This window comes from Pyrgilauda ruficollis, unplaced genomic scaffold (assembly GCF_017590135.1).
Source record: "Pyrgilauda ruficollis isolate IOZ18807 unplaced genomic scaffold, ASM1759013v1 scaffold111, whole genome shotgun sequence".
In the NCBI taxonomy this organism is placed as follows: Eukaryota; Metazoa; Chordata; class Aves; order Passeriformes; family Passeridae; genus Pyrgilauda; species Pyrgilauda ruficollis.
The window spans coordinates 164982-183716 of record NW_024509322.1 but is presented as its reverse complement, the minus strand read 5'-3'; the positions used below and the strand labels follow the sequence as shown (position 1 = coordinate 183716).

General features: G+C 46.5%; 2 protein-coding genes across 5 annotated transcripts in view; one reads left to right on the top strand and one right to left on the bottom strand.

The window, feature by feature from the left end:
* Positions 1–17822: 17822 nt before the first annotated feature.
* LOC121358882 (translation initiation factor IF-2-like) overlaps positions 17823–18735 on the bottom strand; it is a 1769-nt gene continuing 856 nt past the window's right edge. Inside the window, exons 2-3 of the mRNA XM_041477448.1 lie at positions 18127–18678; positions 17823–18020 (exon numbers count right to left, since the gene is read on the bottom strand). Coding sequence (XP_041333382.1) covers positions 17848–18020; positions 18127–18678 — 725 coding nt within the window. The 3' untranslated portion in view covers positions 17823–17847. The remainder of the gene's footprint in view (positions 18021–18126; positions 18679–18735) is intronic.
* The window catches only part of LOC121358840 (endonuclease domain-containing 1 protein-like), a 162360-nt gene continuing 162072 nt past the window's right edge, over positions 18448–18735 (top strand). For all 4 annotated transcript variants that reach the window (XR_005955965.1, XR_005955964.1, XR_005955963.1 and 1 more), the window contains exon 1: positions 18448–18541. The gene's annotated coding sequence lies outside the window, so the exon portion shown is untranslated. The remainder of the gene's footprint in view (positions 18542–18735) is intronic.

The following is an 18735-nucleotide window of genomic DNA, read 5'->3' as shown; positions in this document are numbered from 1 at the left end:
CTCTTCCTGAAAAGCAAGGAGATATTTGTGTTTAAAATCTGAAATTTGTTTGCCTAAGCAAAAGAGAGCTCCTGGCACAGCATCCCTGTGATCCCAAGACAACAGGAGAGGGCTGGAAGTTCTAAAAGGCAGAAGTGTGGGAGACACTTTTGCCACTGGATGTGTCATGGGGGAGTCAAAGCCAGGAAGAAGGTGACATCACAGGTGCATCACCCTGCAGATACAAGTCATGGGTAGGATGGGAAACCAAGGATGAGTCAGAGCCAGCTGCTGGAAAGGAGACAACACTGGTGTGCTTTGTGCTGGCTCTACATCCCCTTTGCTGCCTCAGGCTCAGTGTAATCACCCAGTGAGGTCCTGGAGTATTCCCTCTGGGGGATGGACTCAAGTACCTGGAGCAGGAGGCTGCCATCCAGCCCTGCTGGGATCTATCCCAGCCTTACCTCTGGTATCCTGTGTGTCCTCCAAGGTCCCACATCCAATCCTCTGAGAGCTTCAACATCCCAGGTGAAACATGGGTGGTTTTCTCCATTCCCAGACTGCGAGCCCAGGAGGATCACAAGGGACCTGCAGGAACCCAAGCAACCAAAGGGAACCCCAAAGAGCTCGCCAGCAGACCCACTGCAGCTTTTCCCTGGAGAACATTTTCAAGGCTTCCTTACTTCCCACGTGCCAGGGAAGTTCTCAGGTAAGTTGCTGCAGCTCTGCCCATCAGCTTTCTCATGTGGTGATTCAGATCCCTTGTGTGGCTTTACCCCGACCGCTCCGTCCTCGTGCAGCGCGGAGGAAAACACTGCCAGGAGTTTGTGAGTTTGAATATTCCTGGCTAGCAGGAAGCCAAGGTTTGAGTTGTTTGGTGCTCAGGAGAGTTAGAGGAGCCCTAAATGGCTGAATTGTTACTTGTGCTGAAAGAAGCAGGCATGGTGTTTCCAATTATTCTTCATTTCAGACAACAGCGAGCTGTTTTGGTTTATTGGAGCAGCAGCTGGGTAGAGGAACAATATTGAGTAAACGATGCTGAAAAAGGCTCAGTGTGAGGCAACAAATTTTTCTGACATAGACCCAACCTTACTCTGGAATATTGCTGGCAAGTCAATAATAGGTACGGCAGAAATCAATCGGGAATAATGTTGCAAATGAGGCAGGGAGCACAAAAAGTTCTTTCAGCACCGTAAATAAATCCCTGTTTGTTCGAACAAGTTAGCATTTATGACATGATATGGAGCTTCCAAAAGCAGAGATTTGGGCAAACAGGGGAAGATGTTGACTTTATTAAGCAGACAAGAAATAGGCAACCTAAGCAGACAAGAAATAGGCAACCTCTTTCTTTTTTTCCTCCCAACAGCGTAGAGATGAAATATTAGGAAAAAAAAAAAAAAAGCAAGCAAAAGATTCTGGAGCTAAAACATCTTAGAGAGAGATTCAGCTGGGGGGAGGCAGTTTCCTGCTAGAGATGATGCTCTCTTGGGCATAACATTATTTTTAGGTTGCAAACCTATGTTAAGATCCTATAGAATTTAGCAGGAAATTATACCTCTCTGTCGAGCTCTTAGCTGATATTAAATCAGTGCAATAGAATTTTAGAGGTTATTAAAAACTCTGTAAAAATTAAATTATTCTCTGTTTAACTCTGCAGATTTTAAAATAACTTCCATAAAACTGAGTTACATTTCTATTGACTCCCACTGCTTTCTTTCCTTACCCAGTTCTACGAGATTTTTTCCCCCATAAAGCTATATTACGTAACATTAAAATTGCAGTTGATTTTCACTTGCAAGTGGACTGTCTTTCAGCTATTTTAGTAGTTATTAAAATGTACAACTTGATAGTACTAAAAAATCAGTAGCATGGCAGAAAAATCGCATTAAATATCCACAGATACATATGGAAAGAAATGTGATGTTCAAATCACTTTAAATATATTGAAATTGTGAGCTTTAAACCTTGGAAAGTCTGGTATCATCTAGATACTGAAAAGGCTAAGGGAGAATCAAACTGCAAACAAGGAAGAGCATTAGGAAAAAAAAATCAGATTTTTTTTAATGCATGAGACAGAGTAAGGAAACCTGGAAGGAAACTGGCAATCTTTCAGACCATCAGAGAGTAAAAGGGGCAATTAGGATGTTGCAGAGAAGAGAAATGATTTCTCTGTGTCTGTTTCCAATTCAGAGGTTGTCAGTGAAACACTTGTTCTGTGCTTGCTCATTGCATGTAATAAATCTGGGAATATTGTCAAAGAATTAGGCTAAACTCATACTTAAACATTTTGCTGGAATAACTGCGTCAGCAGAAGCCCATGTGCTTTTTATATTATAGCAGCAAAAACTCAGCATAATGCAAAAGACAGCTTATTCTGCTGGAGGGAGCCTGTTTACCCAAAATTAACAAGAACTGAAGTGTCAACAGAAGATAAGTGTGTGTAATATCCCCACTGAGGCTGCACAGCTCCATGACTTCCAGGATGGGTCAGGAAAGACCTGCAGGGCTGAGTAGACCTTCCCCACAGAAGGGTCCAAGGCCAGGCTGGACAGGGTTTGGAGCAACCTGGGACAGTGGAAGTGTCCCTGCCCATGGCAGGGCGTGGAACTGGATGGTCTGGAATGTCCCTTCCCACCCAAACCATCCTGGGATTCCGTGATTGGTGGCTTAAAGAGCAAGGAGCCATCCCAGGAAGAGCCAGGCAGGAGAGCATGGGTAGGGTCCATGGGTGCTGCCTCAGGGGGCACCCTGTGCTAGCCTGGTCCTCGTGCTCCAGGGTTTGTGGTATGGACCTGGTGCTCTCCTGGGGGCTTGGATGTCCTTGGCACACAGGACAGGCTGGTGCACATTGGTCTTTCTTGGATACAGACTTAGGACATGGCCATAGAATCACGGAATCATTAAGGCTGGAAAACACCTTTGAGGTCATCCAGTCCAAGCAGTAACCCAGCACTGCCAAACCCATCACTAATCCATGTCCCCAAGTGCCACATCCACACCTCTCCTCAATCCCTCCAGGGATGGTGACTTCACCACTTCACTGAGCAGATTGTTCCAATGCTTGACCACCCTTTTCATGAACAAATTTTTCCTAATATCCAACCTAAACTTCCCATGGTGCAACTTGATGCCATTTCCTCTCCTCCTGTCCCTGTTCCCTGGGAGCAGAGCCCTATCCCCCGGCTGTCCCCTCCTGTCAGGGACTTGTGCAGAGCCACAAGGTCCCCCCTGAGTCTCCTTTTCTCCAGGCTGAGCCCCTTTCCAGCTCCCTCAGCTGCTCCTGGGGCTCCAGACCCTTCCCCAGCTCTGTCACCCAGCTCTGGACACACAAAGAAGGCCCAGGAACCACAGAGCTGTTTTCTCAGTATGGGCACTGCTAATGTCCCTTTTAGAACATCCCAGGCCAAGCCTCATCCCCGACAGTGGATTGAGAGATACAAAGATCAGTTCAGAGTATACGCCTGTAATGCCAGTTCCTGGTCCTTAGAGGACATTTTTGGATGTTCTCATGCAAACCACATCAACAATCCCCAAGAATGAGCAGGCAAATGCCCAGGGCAGTGTCCCAGCCATGGTTTGTATGTGCTGGCTGTGCTGGCAAGTGCTCTGCTTTGGGACAACCCCAATTATTGAGTATTTCCTAGCACCTCTCTCTGAAGTGTTTACCTGGAGAAGTCATATGAGGGCAGAAAGAGATGCTGGAAAAATAGGATGAACTGAAGAGCACGAGGCTTTTAGGACTATTTCATGCACTTCCACATATTCTGGGGAAAATTAGCCATGAAGTATTAAAGCCATTAGGAAATACATGTGTTAGTTGCATTAAAAGTCTGTGACAAACCAAAGGCCTGGAGCACACCTGGGTCATGGTGTACTCTGCTGTGAAAGAGCAGAGGAGTATCAGCAATACTGGCTGTCTTCTCTGCCCTGAGTCCAACTGGCAGCATCTGACCACCAGGATAAGCTCTTTCACCCTCCAGAACAGGCACCTCATAGTCCAACTTCCCAGCAGAAGAGCTCAGACTCGTGCCCCTACATGATCTGGGAGAGCATTCATTAGCCTTGGCCAAAACTAGACCAGGGACCACACAAAAAAATTAACAACGTGAGCAACGCTTGTCCCTGTGCCCTGATCCTGGTGTAGATGTCACCGTTGGGTCAGACCAAGCTCCAAGCAGTCCCACAGACAAGCTCCTGCGATGCCCCCACACCCACGGGGCTGTTTGCAGCAAGCAAGTCTCCACCCAGGAGGAATTTGTGACTGTGGGATCTGTCTCACGTCCTGCAGCATTGCGCAAAAACAGGAAAGCCGTGCAGTCACCGTGGCTAAAAGTAAATTCATGATGAGCTAATATGTTTTGCTCTAATAGTAACATAGTGATGTCTGGTGCTAGCTCAATAGCCAAAAATGACTGGTGATAGTTACACCCTGTGCTTTGCACAGAACAATAAATAAATGATCCAACAAAAATGCCTTGCTCGGCTTGTCCCGTTTCCTCGCTAAGGTGCAGGCAGGAGTGCCAGTCCCGAGCTCCTAGAGCCAGGAGTTGTCAGGTTTTAGGCTGAGACTTCCAGCACCCTCCATTTATCACTGTCCTCAGTAGTTTTCAAAAATCTCAGCTATGAAGCAACTATCCCAAGTGAATGTGACAGAAATAGTTGTGCTGGTGCTCAGCTTGTGCCCTGTGTGGTCACTGTCTACAGCCAAAGAGCTGCAGACATGCAGGGGAGACTTCTCTCAGGTGCATCAAAGGCCACAGCACGTGTTGGGGACAGCTTGTGTCCCCCAGGGCTGCTGTTGAGTGGCCTGGTGAGGGTAGAGAGAGAGCCTTGAATTCCTTCAAGGAGCACCATGTCTGTCCAGCAAGAACAGCGTGATGGGATCCCAGCTCTCTCCACAAAGTAGAGTTTGTAATAGGATGGGGCCTGCCCCATCCCTGGAAATGTTCAAGGTCAGGTTGGACAGGGCTTGGAGCAACTTGGGATAGTGGAAAGTATCCCTGCCCATGGCAGGGGGTTGGAACTGGGTGATCTTTATAGTTCCTTCCAGTCCAAACTATTCTATAAAAGGGCAGCAAGCACCTGCTGAACCTTTCTCCCTTTGGTTTCCAGCTGCAGAGCACTTCCCAAAGGTGCCAGGCAGGATCTGGCCCAGCAGGAATGATGTGGCTTTCATCTAGTGCTTTTCACCTGTGGCTCTCAAAGCATTTGGCAAGGGGCTCCCCTCACTTTCCTGTAATTGCAATAATCTCAGCAATGCACATAATGAGTCAGAGGTTTTATTACATACCTTTGTGCAAAGGACGTGGCACAAACCCGCCTATCTGCAACTCAAAATAATTTCCCCTCGTTAAGGTTGCAGCCATGAGTAAATTGCAGGAAAGAAAATGCAGAAGACTCCAGACGCAATCCCAAGAAATTGTTGCTGTCATTCATCCGGCTGGTCAAAATGTGACGATCAGGATCAGTTACTCAGCAACTGACCTGGCATTGGGCTCCTTTGATTTAAGGTCCTGTAGACTCACTTGAACTTGCAGGCAGAAATAAGTTCTTCTGAGGACAGATAGTCCCCTCTTGGAAACCTAGTATTTCTTGTGAATCCTGGAATTCCTTTGAATTGGAAGGGTGGAGTTTTTTTTCCACAGGGGAGCTGACTGCTTGTGAATCAGACTTCTGAAGAAAAAAATTTAATTTGGTGATAATTTAAGATTTAGCTAATGCACAGGACGATCTTTTGGCAACAGTGGGATGCAAGCTTGACGTTTTCAGGTTATAAACCTCAAGCAAATAAAAAGAGAGAGAAGGATGGCTTCGGAAAAGTTCCATTGGGCTGTAAGTCAGAGGCTGTTCCACAACATTTTATCTCTGAAATGTCATGCTGTACTGGCCTCAAAGCAAGAAGAACAGACGGTTCATCTAATACAATTATTTTAGGATCCTTTCATCATAAGCAGTGTGCATGCCAAAATGAAAACGTATCATGGGAAAGCATTTCTCATTGAAGCCTGAATCTCCTCCCTAATGTTTATTCTATGTCATGGAGAACACTAGGGGCCAAATACACTCTGGGTTAAAAACACTGGCATCGGTTCTTGCAACACAAACCTGGCAGGGATTCAGGATGTGACAGCTGAAGGAGGCTGCAGCCTCTCTTGTACCAACAAACCAGTTGGTGCCCAGTGCTGGTGAGTGAGGAAGGGGGAGGATGAGGAGAAATCTGGAGCATGCTGTGGAGGTTTGCTCCCTTCTGGAGCTGCTGGCTGGCACCTTGGATCACCGTGGTGTCCCAAGAGCCTGCAAGGTGCAAAGGAGGTGGGTAGCAGCAATATCCTCCTCCTGCCTTGATATAAATCCCTGCACGGTGGTGAATGTACCTGCTGGCAACTGCTCTTTGAATGCCATCCGGGGTGGCAAATCATTCTCTTCTTCATCTTCAAGAACATCCTGAAGTCTTTTGCTTGGGAGAAAAAAAAACTTTGGTTGCTGTTAGTTGAGTTGGGGTACTGCAAAATTTTCCCATTTAGTGGATTGTTTGGGCTATTTTGTTGTTCCCACACTCTGGGCTGTTGTCTTTCTTCCTGCCAACACAATCCACACATTTAACAACAGTGACACTGAACTCTGTTGTATTTAAATTCACCTTATTTCCTTGGCTTTCTCTTGCCAAAAGTCTGGAACTTCCACGTCATCTTCGAGTTTATCAGTGATGATTATTATCATTTCCTCTGGGTCAATCCCAAAGACACTGAACAACCCAGGGTCCAAAATAAATAAATGGAAGACTTCAATATCTCTAGTCTAATTGAATTTCAAATTGCATTATAAGATCTCTTGCTGAAATAGTTTTTAATCCATTTAGTAACCCAGATTAGGTTTTGTACCGTTTTCCTTTAATTGGGACTGTGTTCAGGAACTGTTCAATAACTTGCAGAAATCTAAGTAATTTATAACAGGCTTATCTTTATTAACCAAACTTACATTCTCATTAAAAAAACATTCATTTGTTTGACATGACAGACTTTCCATAAAACTGCTCAGGCATATCAATCAGGTTAGCATCCTTTAATTCATTACTAATCACAGCCTATATCAGATTTTCTTTGATGCTGTTTGGGATCAGGTTTAAACCAATGAATTTGTAATTACCTGGGATTTTCCTATTATGCAGTCTTTGGATACTGCACAGAGTATCCTTACAAATTTATGCAAAACAGAACAAACACGCTGGGGCAGCTTTGTAATTTTGTTGGCAATCAGCTGGAATGAGCAGGACAGCAACAGGACTCCCACCCATACAGGATTTCAGCATCACAGAGATTTGGGGAGGGAAAGACCTTCAGGCATCTCCAGGCTCCTCTCTCACACCCTTCCATCAGATTTCCCAGAGCCTTTCCCTGGGAAAGGGGAGGATAGAGATCCCAAAAGCTCTCTGGACTCCTGTTCTAGTTGTTAACTACTTCAGTTGCATTTTTTTCCCCTCCTAATATCTAGTTTTAACATCATTTTCTGCCACTTAGGTTGATTTTCTCTCGTCCTATCACTGTGCAACTTTAAGCAAAATCTGGTGTTTTCTTTTCAATAATCTCTCATAGGCAGGTAATGACAGCAATAAGCCTTTTTATCTTAATAACCTCCACTCTTCTGGGTCCCACCAAGTGCTCTCTGTGAGCCCAGGGCTGCCTCCAGTGTGGAGAAATGCCCTGCTTCACCAGCAGCCCCTCTGAGAGCTGTTTGTTTAATGCTCTCTGCCAAAATAGAAGTGGGCAGATATACTCACCCAGCCTAAATGCTACCTCAGCCCTTGGAGCTGCTCAGGGAGAGCCTGGAGAGCCCAAGGAAAGCCTTGAGCAAGAGTCAGCTGTGTGCACTTAATGAGAAAGAAGGGGCAGGTGGATCTACATGGAACTGCAGGTCTCGGTGACCTTGCAGGTTTGTGTTCTTCCTTGTTTAGAGATGTAATCATTTTATGAAGAACAGTGACCCAGAGAGCCGGGGACTTAATTTAATACATTTCATATAGGCCTGAGTTTGTTGTCTGATTTATTAAAAGATAGCAGCACAATTTTTGGTGGGGGAAAAAAATGCCATCTCTGTGCTGGACACTATAAAATCTGAAAGGGTAAAGGGATGCTTCAATGCATGGTACACTCAGAGCCCTTGATTGCCTTTCCTAAAAGCCAGCTTGGTCTCACACCGAGCTGGAGAGGGGACCTTCAGCAGGCAGGTGATCTCTGTAGGGTTTGCAGGAGCATCATCCTCATCCACCACCCTAAAAAGGGTTTTAATGAAGCCTCCTAGCTCTAAATGCATGCCCTGGGAAGAAGAGGGAAAGAGATGAGGGGATGGGAAATGTCCTCTTCCAGTCCTTCTGGATGGAGAAAAAGGGCAAAGACTGCCATATTGCAGAGGTGAGCGTGGGTCTGAGAGACAAACTCATTATTAATTAGATCTGCAATAATGGACTAAAATGAATAATGGTGTCCTATCTGGCAAACGAGCCAAGGGTGCTCTGCAAAGAGGGACTGTACAAAAACTGCCTTGCAAGCCCAGCAGGAGGGTGTGAAACTGTGTTTGGAGGCAACAGAAGTGCAAAGGATGGAGAAAAGTTCCTGTGGGATGTGGACATTGGAGCTCTCTGGGATTGGACTGACTAACAGGGAGGAGATTGCTGAGGACAGGAAGGTGGGGGTTAATTGAGTTGAGAGAGATAAGAAAATGATGGAACATCTTCCTCCAAGGAAAGGAAGGAGTGAGGGAAGCAGAAAAGGGAGGATGAACGATAAGAAAATGATGGAACATCTTCCTCAGGTGGAAAGGAAAGGAAGGTGGAAGGAAAGGAAGGAGTGAGGGAAGTAGAAAAGGGAGGATGAAGATCAAGCTGTACAAAGGTGGGAAACAAGACCAGAAAAATTATGTCTGTAAAAGAATAGTGTGACTGTGGAGGACTAAAATGAGAAAGACCAGGGGCAAAATGAGTTTCAATTAGGAAGGGATATAGAGGGTGATAAAAGGGTGCTCTGCAAAGGTATTGAAATAGGAGGAAGGCAATGGAAATTATACATAACTGAATTAATGGAAAATGAGAGAACAGAAATAACAATAGAGAAAAGGCTGGAGCATTCATTAGTTTCTATGCTTTAGCTATGGAGGGAAATAAAATATTTTTTAAAAAGACTATGAACTGGTATTTATCAGGACCACTTTTACTGCAGAGGGTAGGACAATACAAACTAGCAAATAAACACCACTAAAATCATTCAGAGAAGTTAGGCAAATTCAAGTCAGCAGGACTGGATGAAGTTCCCCCTAGAGCACTTCAGGCACTGGCCAAAGCAATCTGACTCATTAGTAATTATCCAGGAGAGAAGGGAGGAGATCCCAGAGGAGGGGAGAAGGGCAAACACAGTGCCTGTCTTTAAAGAAGGGGAAGCAGGACTTGGGGGATTACACAGCAGCCAGTTCAGCGTGTAATGCAAAAACTGTAATACAATAAACTGTGCAACGATCTCTTTGTGAGCATTTGACTGACAATAGAAAAACATACAGTCAGTCAGACTGGATTTGTCATAGAGGAGTGATGCTAAAACCATCCAGATTCCATCTTTGAACCCAACAATTGTGTTATAGAATAAGGAAGATGGAGCATATGTCATGCATTTAGAAAGAAGTAGGGTTTTTAACACCATTTCACATGATATTTCAATAAGTTGACCAGGAACTATGATCTCTGTCAAATCATCTGAAGACATACTTAACAGAAAATAAATGTATTCACACAAGAATTACTAATTCCTTTCCTTTGGATTTAGAAGGTTTTCCAAAAGGGCTCCCTCAGGGTTTGCTCCTGGACCTGATTCTAATATTTTCATTAGTTATTTGGATGACAAAATAAAGATTATATAAATACTCCAGAGGATGTGTTCCAAAATGTGGCTGAGAAATCAGAGTACCAGTATAAAATCAACCAGATTTTGTTCAGTAAAGTAAAAAGTAACAAAATATGTCAATGCAAAGCAGCAAAACTCTGGTCAAGCAGGCATTCAATGGAAAAAGAGTTGTGAAAGAGGCACTGGAGAGGACACAGCTGTTGCAAAATAAGGCAAATCTGATTCTGGGGCATATGAACAAGAGTGAAACATCAGAAGCAATGATTCCACTCTAACAAGGAAATACCAGGTGTGGGTTTGGATGCTGTGCTAGGAGAAGGTAGAAGAATGTCAGAGACTAATTGTACAGGAGCTGGAGGAAAGCAATGAGAATTATAAGCGGTTCAAAAAAATTGGAGGATCTTCTTTGCTTCTTCCAGAAGGGAAGAAAACATGTGAGAAGATGAAAACTGCCTTCTAAGGCAGCAGAGACTTATAAAAAGGTTATTGACAGTTGTTCTGGGTCCCACAGAAATAAACTGGCAAAGATTTTTACTGGATTTCTGGGAAAGAAGAAAACCCCACAAATTAAACCCAAAAGCTTTCTAATTGAAAGCAAACTTATATGAATTAAAATCTAAATCAGTTTGTAAGAATTCCTCTCTGGATGTTGAGTAGCTTCTCTCAGGGATGTTTGGATCCTGCTCAAGGCACCGAGGAGAATTCGTGGCCTTTCTCCATCTCCCCTGTTCCATGACTGTCTCCTCAAGGCATAACAGCACTTCCATCTTCCCCATGCCTGGCCAGAATGTGAAATATCGACGCAAATCCTGTGTTTGCACTTTAGCAGAGCTTCAAACACTCCGTTGGTGTTAATTAATTATCCAACATCACCAGGAAGCCAGTGATACCAAAGGCAGCGCAGAGCTTCCCTGACCAATAACAAAAGCAATCCTTCCTCCTGTGCACTGCAGAGCTCCACCAATTCTCTTCCCTAATGCACCACAAGCAGAATGAAGAGCCTCCTTTTCTGCAGACCTCCCACAGACAGCGTGTGGCTGCCAGGGATGAATGTGGTGTTGAGGTCCTCACTCCCAAGGGCTTCAAAAATTCGGGAACGTGCTGGGAGGCAAAGCAGCCGTGCAAAAACACACATTGCATGTCAGAGAAACAGTGTGTTCCTCGCTTTTCCCTAAAAAGGAACATCAAATTTGTGAATAAAGGAATAATACACGGATAAAGTTTGCCAGAAGTGTTGTTCAAGAGGAGCAGGTGGTGAGGAAAAAGGAGGAGGACGTACGCAGGCTATATTCCTATCTGGAAGAAATATACTTTCTCTGAACTCTAAGAAGATTATGAAACAATCTGCTGGATGTCTCTGGGTAGTGATAAAGGAAAAGAGAAATCAAACAAAACCAGGAGCAGTCTCATGGTAGAGTTCATTGTACTTCAACTAATGAAAAAAAAAATAAAAAGGAGATATAGGAACATTTTTTTTAAAGAAAGCAATTATGTAATGAACAAGTGCTGGTAGACCTGAAGGAAAATGATACATAAAGGATATTGTGAATTTTAAAGTGAGAAGAAAGAGAGGGAAAAAAAAGGAAAAGAGACTAGAAAGACAAGAGGAGGAACTTCAGATTTTGACTGATGTGCAGGACAGCCCTCAGGGTCTTTGGGAATTTTCTGGAACTCAAAATATGTTGCCTTCTTCCTTCTTAGACTAGCACCAAGTTCTGAATGATCAGATGGCAGGGATGGGTTTCTGTGGGCATCTTTTTTCTTGCAAAGCACTTAGCTTCCTCCATAAAAGTAGCATGACTGAAGACTGAACTTCTCAGTATAGATGTGCAGCATGAATTTGAGGAGGGAAAGATATCCATCTATATTTTCAGAGAGGGTAACTAGTCAGTTCAGCTGGTCAGGCAGCATGGAGACACCCTAGTGCCTATGAATTTGCTGCTGTGTTTTACCTTGAATATTTAACAAAGGCATGATACCAAAGGTTTTCAACTTAAATATCACTTCAAGGATCTCGTATGATGCTCACGGCCATGATTGTATGCTGATCCCTGTCCAGCAACTAAATAATTCCTGTTTCCAGGAGGATGGTACAGAGACCAAGAATTCAATAATGTATACTTGGCAAATTTGATGCTCCTTAAAGGTGGGACCCCTTCCTTCATTGGGCAGATGAGGTGTGAAATCAATGTTCCTACAGTCTCTGCACCTCTCTGCTCGGTCGCTGGGGTGGCTGCAGCTACTGCACTTCTCATGCTGCTGAAGAGGTGGATGAGGAAATGATCAGACAGGGTAGGATGTGGTTAAAGCCTCAGTTTGCTAACTGGGGCTAATGTGAGGGAAACATATCTCACGTCCATTAAGGCCTCCAGCAATCACCTCCCACGAAGGCGAAGGAGCAGTGGAGAAGGAATTGTGACTTCCTGAGTCCCAGCAGCTCCTGGAGCTGTTCCTGTTAATATTCAATTATGTGCTGCCCTGGACTTAGAGAAGCTTAGAGCTGAACTACGTCTCACTCCAGCCCCGAGGCTCAGCTGCAGCAAACACAGCTGCAGGAGGCTGAGCCACGGAGAGAAACAGCCCCAAAACAGGGTTATCACACCTCCAGCTGCCTGCGCAGAACCAGTGCGTAGGAGGAACTCTGTCCACCCCTGCCCTCTCCACCTCCCCTCTCCAGGCTGTGAGACTTTGGGGAGCTGGTTATTCTGTGAGCTGTGGCTCACAGGGTCATCAGACTCTTCCCCCCGTTTTTTACCCTGGATGTGCCAATTGACCACAGAATGCTCTGCATGTGCTTCCTCTGCATCTCACACCACGCAGCTTCTGCTGTGTCTTTTCCTTCATCTCATTCCCACCCCCCCTGAAGTGTGTCCCATCCTCATTGACCCACCCACCCTCTGATAAGCCCCTTCCACTTCCAGATCATGGTATTAACTTGACATTTGCAAAAGGTCACCGTGTTTGCTCTGCCTGAGTGTTACATTGCTCACTCTTTTGTTGTTCTGCTTTGTAAGCTCTTCAAGGCAGAGGTTATCTCCTTGGGTGTGACTACACAGTGGCCAAGAGAATGAGGCTCCTGGTCTCAGCTGGAGTCTAACAGCTAAACCAAAAATAATAACTTGGTCATCGATGCGGAGGCTGGCTCCAATTTTATAGATTATTCATCAGAGGATAATGAATCTTAATTTAAATGCAAAAACCTTCCTTCCAGAAGAGGTCCATAAGCAGGATCACAACTAATGTCTTAATTTCAAAGACTACCAGCATCAGATCCCTGCTGTATTTCCAGGAGTCCGCTTGGACCACGTGGTATTGCTGGAGCATATGCCATTTTCTGCAGGAACAAATGTGGGACATAAGGGAGGTGACACACAATACATACTTGGTGCATCCAGTTTATGCAGATGAAGTCCTGGCTTTTTTTAGCCTGGAGTTTGTCATGCTGGAGCTGTTTGTTGCATCAAACTAATTGCAATGGAGATGAGCGTGTATGGTACGTGCAGCGTCAGGGTGTCCCCCCTCCGGTGGCTGCTCCCAGCGAGATCAGCTGGTGGAGAAAGGACACATAAATTAATCCTTTGCTCTCAGGTGGGAATGGATCTGATCCTGTCTGCAGTCCTAACCTGACCAGCATTCCCTTAGGTGGAGATGCAGGGCTGGAGCTCTCCCATCTCCGTTAGGCAGCCGGGAGGGCTCCCCCCAAGACAGAGACCCAGCACCACCCTTGAGGAGACACCCCAGGCTCGGCTCTTCTCAAACATAAACCAATTCTGAGCCTCAGCTGCAGCCAGGCTATGCCAGAAAGGAAGATGGGAGAGTGGGGCTGTCAGATGCAGTAGTCTAAAGCCTGTGGTTGAGGCTGCTCTTCACCTGATGCTGGCATCGCAGAGGAAACGCATCCACGTCTGGAAAAGGTGCAGGTGGGGGATCTTGGCCTTTAGCTTTAGTGCCAAGAGCAACACGGCACCAGACTGACAGCTGTGCTGGCTCTAGGAACAGCCCGACCTGCTCCTCTGCCATGGCTTGTTTTGGGACTGACACAAAAGCTAAATCATTCCCACAAACAATGTACAGCCATTCCCAGGTATTAACTTTTCCGTTGCTTATAGTGATACCCTGTAAATTCCTCTATTATTTTGCGTCGAAAAACAGCTCATTCCCTGAGTTAGCCCAGTTCCTCTGCTTCTCCCTGATATCCCTTGCCAGCCAGAGAAAACTGTACTAGGCAGGCTAGGGCAGCGCTGTGGCTCAGAATCACTTCACGAAGATTAATTGCCTGCCAGGGGTGGGTTGGTGGACTCAAGGTGGATGCCAGCCTGGAGGCGTTAGGGCTGAATTCTGCTTCAGTTCCTGATCCGAGTCTCTCCCTCCTGCCCGTGTGCACCTTGCAGAAATATAACTGAGTTTGAAGTATCTGTTTCCTCCCAAATTCATCTGGAATTCATTAATGGGTTCAGAAGCTTTTGGGAGAGGGGGATGGACACGTACCTGCACAGAAAAGCAGCGCAGCAGAACCTTTATTTCCTTAGGGAGGCAGCCTAAAGAAATATTAGCATTTATTCTCATCTGTTGCTGAGCTTACGACCCACACAAATAACAGGGAATAGCGAGCGAGCAGCCGGCTGCAGAATGGGAACAGGGAAAATGACTCAGCAAGCTTGGCACCAATCTGGAGAAAATGCAGGTACATTATAACCTTGCTTGAGCATCAATCTCATCCGTGACATGACGTAGAAACAGCAGCCAGCGTAGATATTTGGATTTGATGGAAACATCCCTTCTGATAAATGATTTAGCTGTGCTCTTGCAAGTAGTTATACCCAGGAGCAGAGCAGGTGAGAAGCTGCCTTCATATATGCCAGCAAAGGAGAGAAAAAGTTCAGTGAAAACCTCTCACTGCTTTACAAATGTGCTTTTTTTTCTTCTGCTATCAGTTGACAAATAGCTGCTGAATTATGGTTTCATGCTTTGTTCATGTCATTTTCCCCAAGAACAGCATTTCCTGCTACATCACCTTAGAAACTCGATCAACAAACACTCTGCTCTACATGTAAACAAAGCTTTATTTTACCCCATTTTTGACAGCAGACAGCATTTTAGAAACCAGAACATTTCGGGTTCTCTGGGCTATTTGCCTCAATTTCACAAACTGATTTTGGTTTTGAGGGCCTGTCAGCATTGTTTAGACCTGTATCTGTTGGAGTAGTGATGTTTTTGTGTGAGTGGCAAGGAAAATATATTGCTGCAAATTGCTCTCTGGAATCAGACTTTCTTCTCTCAAGAGTCTAAATGAAACTGCACTTTCTAACACGTGGGAACTAAAGAGTGAAATGAATAGGAAAGAGAAGTGAAACAAGAAAATTCAGTGTCAACAACAAAAATGAATAAAAAAGAAGCAAAGACAACTCTGAGAATTAAGCAGGACCACCTTCAAAACTCACGCTCCGATAAAATTCAGGAGTGTTATCTCCAACAGGGCACCTGAAGAACTGTGCAGCCAACTTCAGCCTTTTCCTTGTGTAATAACATCAGCTCTTGTCCTGACCTCATGACAAGGTCTTTCCTTTTAACTGTGGAAAAACAAGATCAGAGCCCTATAAAGTTTTCTTACTTTGTTTCACTAGATGAGCATTTCCCAGGTAGCTGCTGTGAACAAACAAATTAATACAACAGCAAACGGGGGATTTTATCTGGCAGTTTTTTTAAAACCTGCACAGGAGCCCCAGCTACTGAGCCTCCTGTGATCTGCCACCACACAGAGTCCATCAGTTAGGGATTAATTTTAAGGCAGATATTAAAGCCTATCACATGATCAAGGATTTTCCTATATGTGGACTTCAATGGGACGCTTTAAATCCTGTGTGTGTGCATGGATATGCACGTGTAGGTGCACGCTGGTGTTTATTCATGGACAGATGCAGCCTCAGGCTTCTTCAGGCCTTTCCAAGGAATATAAATTTAGGAGAGGGGACAGAGAGAGAGAGAAGAGTCATCTTTAAACTTCACATTTTTGAAAGCAAGTTTTTGAAGGAGACAGGCTGAGGGGGAGAGAGCCAAGATCGTAAAGATTTTATAACTAACAACATTTTTTAAGAGGAGACAGAATCTCTGCTCTTTTTTAGTGCAAGATCTTGCAATAATTTAAAGCAAATTTGGGAAATAGCTGTCTTTTGACAGAAATGCTTCATTTTCCTTTTCTGCTGGGCTGTAACCTAAAGCATCTTATGGCTCGAGAAAATGAAATAAAGCTGAGCGATGATGCGCTGTCACTGCTGCTGCCGCCACTCTGCCTCCTGCAAATCTCCCAAAATCGTGCACAGCTCTCCAGGTCAGAGCCCGGGAAGGCAGCAGTGCCTTCCCCTTCCAGTGTCAATCCTGCACTGGAAAAACTTACCCGGGGCTTTGTAAAACACGGCCGGGGTTTGCAGCGAGCGGCTCTGCCCGAGGTGCCGCTTCCAGGGGTTGGTGTGGAGAGGAAACTCTTCCCATGACACAGCAGAACAGCAGCAGCAGCAGAGTAAAACAGATCAGCTCTGGCAGTACTCCTAAAAGACTACTTTAAATCCCAGCTCCAGCCTCTTCCTCCTTTAAGCATGATCTGAAGAAGGGAATACAGAATAAAAAGAGGTTTAGCGAGGCAGGGAAATGAGGCCCGGAGATATGGGAAGCAAGGGAAATTGTAGTTAGGCTCCACAGCAGTGGGACAGTCTGCATAAATGGCAGAAAGGAGCCCAGAGAAGAAATTCCCCCAAAATTGGATGGGAAGGAGAGATAAACATAAACAGTGTGGAGGGTGGACAAAGGGAAGACTCTGAGAAGAAATAAGGAAAGGAGGATGAATTGCTCCTCACTTTGTTAACTCTTTTCAGCTAAAATCATTAGTAATTTTTACAAAACTAAAAAAAAATAAAATTAAAAAATAAAAAATAATAGTAGAGATATCTAAAACACTGATCTGTTAGATATACAGCTCATGGCATGGGCACTGGAAATGAGTGGGGCAGAGAACAGGAATGCAAGTTCAAAGCACAAGTGGGAGAGAGGGAGATGATCCACCGTCACTGCAGGATTGGGCCTGTGCTGGGTGGCTCTGGTCCCCTCCCGTGGCTGACAGCCACCAGCACCAAGCCAGCAGTTAGAAAAAAGTCGTTTATATGACTCCCTTCAAGAAAACATGGTGGGACACTGAAGAAATTAAATCCCCAACTTGAAATTTACTGCATCTGTGTATGGTGGTTTTTTTCACCTGCTGAGGGGCTGCTGGAAGCTGTAAGGAAGGAGTGAATGCGGGATTGCTTTTCCTCCTTCAGTTTTTAACATCAAATCTATGTCTCCCTTCTCAATCTAGCCTCTAAAGCCTTGCACTTGATCACCAACACTGACATGATGCCACCACTTTGGGAGCAGAATTTGGGGGCCTCCCACAGGAACCTCCCAGAGGGAAAACCCCGAGAGCCCCCTGCGCATTGTCAGCCCGGCGGTGGGACCGTGGAGCGGGTGGGCTTCAGCTCCCAGATCCCAAATCCTGGGGGCTGGTGGAGAGCAGGGAATAAAACCCACTTCAGCACCGCAGGCGGAACAGCAGCCGGAGGAACGCGGCGCTGCCGCCGTCCGGCCCCGCACCCCCGGCGGCTGCAGCCGGGCAGCGGGATGAGCGGGGAACCAGAGGCTGCCCGAACCGCAAGGAATTGTCGGCATCTTCCCTTCGCCGTTCTGTGAGGGCTGGCTGCTTGCTGGTGGTGTTGCAGTGGCCAGCGCACATCCCTAGGAGCGGCTCCTTCCAGCAGCTCGGCACAGAGCCGGCTGTCGGGAGCCGGCGGTGCGACGGGTCGGGACGGTGAAATTGCTTCGCTACCGACTGGCGGAGTTAAACGCGGCGGTAGCGACCACCGCATCGACCCCGCACGGGCAGAACCGCTCACATCTGCTCCTCCTCAGTCCGACACAAACAAGGGGTTTTTCCTCCTTATTTCTTTTATTTTTATTTTTCTTTTGGTTGTTTTGGATTTTGTTGTTGTTGTTGTTTTTCTGCCTCTTCCAGCACCGGAGACCCGCCGCGGCCGTAGACGAGCACCGGATCCCGCAGCCTCCAGGAGCGGGGTCCATCCTTCCGCATTGTGCCTGCCCGGCCGGTTATTCCCCGGTTATTCCTTTCTGCGAAAGAGAAGGGGAAAAAGAAAAAAAAAAAAAAAAACCCACTAAAATCCAAACACCAAACCAACCCCTAATAAATGATAATAGAAAAAGAAAGCGCAGCTACTTGCTTTAAGCAGAGGGCGGTAGGAGCAGGGAGCGCAGCCCCCCGGGGAGGGAAGGGAGGTACCGGAGGGAGGGCAAGCGAGCACCGCCGGGGCTCGCAGCCCCCCGGGGGTACCGGCGGGTCCGGCGGCGGCGGACGTGAAAGTCCCCTTTAAGTTTCCATAGAGAGGCCTCCGGGTGTCACATGATGGACATGATATAACGAAACAACATCGTGGGGAGGGACGGAGGGAAGCAGTGGGGGAGCCCGGGGAGGCGTCGGGGAGGTGGCGGTGCCCCCCGACCCGCCCGCCCCGGCTGCACCTGTCTCGGCGCGCCGGGAGCGCGGTGTCCGCCCCGCTGATGGGGCTGCGGGCGGCACCTTCCCCCGGGGAGGAGGAGAAGGAGGAGGAGAAGGAGGCGAGCCGGTGGCGGAGGTAAGTTACCGGCGGGACCGGGGCGGGGGGCGCGGGGTGCGGGCGCGGTGTGTGCGCGGAGGGGTTGCGGGGTGTGTGCGCGCGGGGTATCCGCGGTGTCCCCCGCGGAGCGCCGGGCGTGTGCGCGCCCTCCCGCCCTCCATGTCCGCATTCCAGCTCATGTTGCGCAGATAAAATTCAAACTTGAGGTAAAC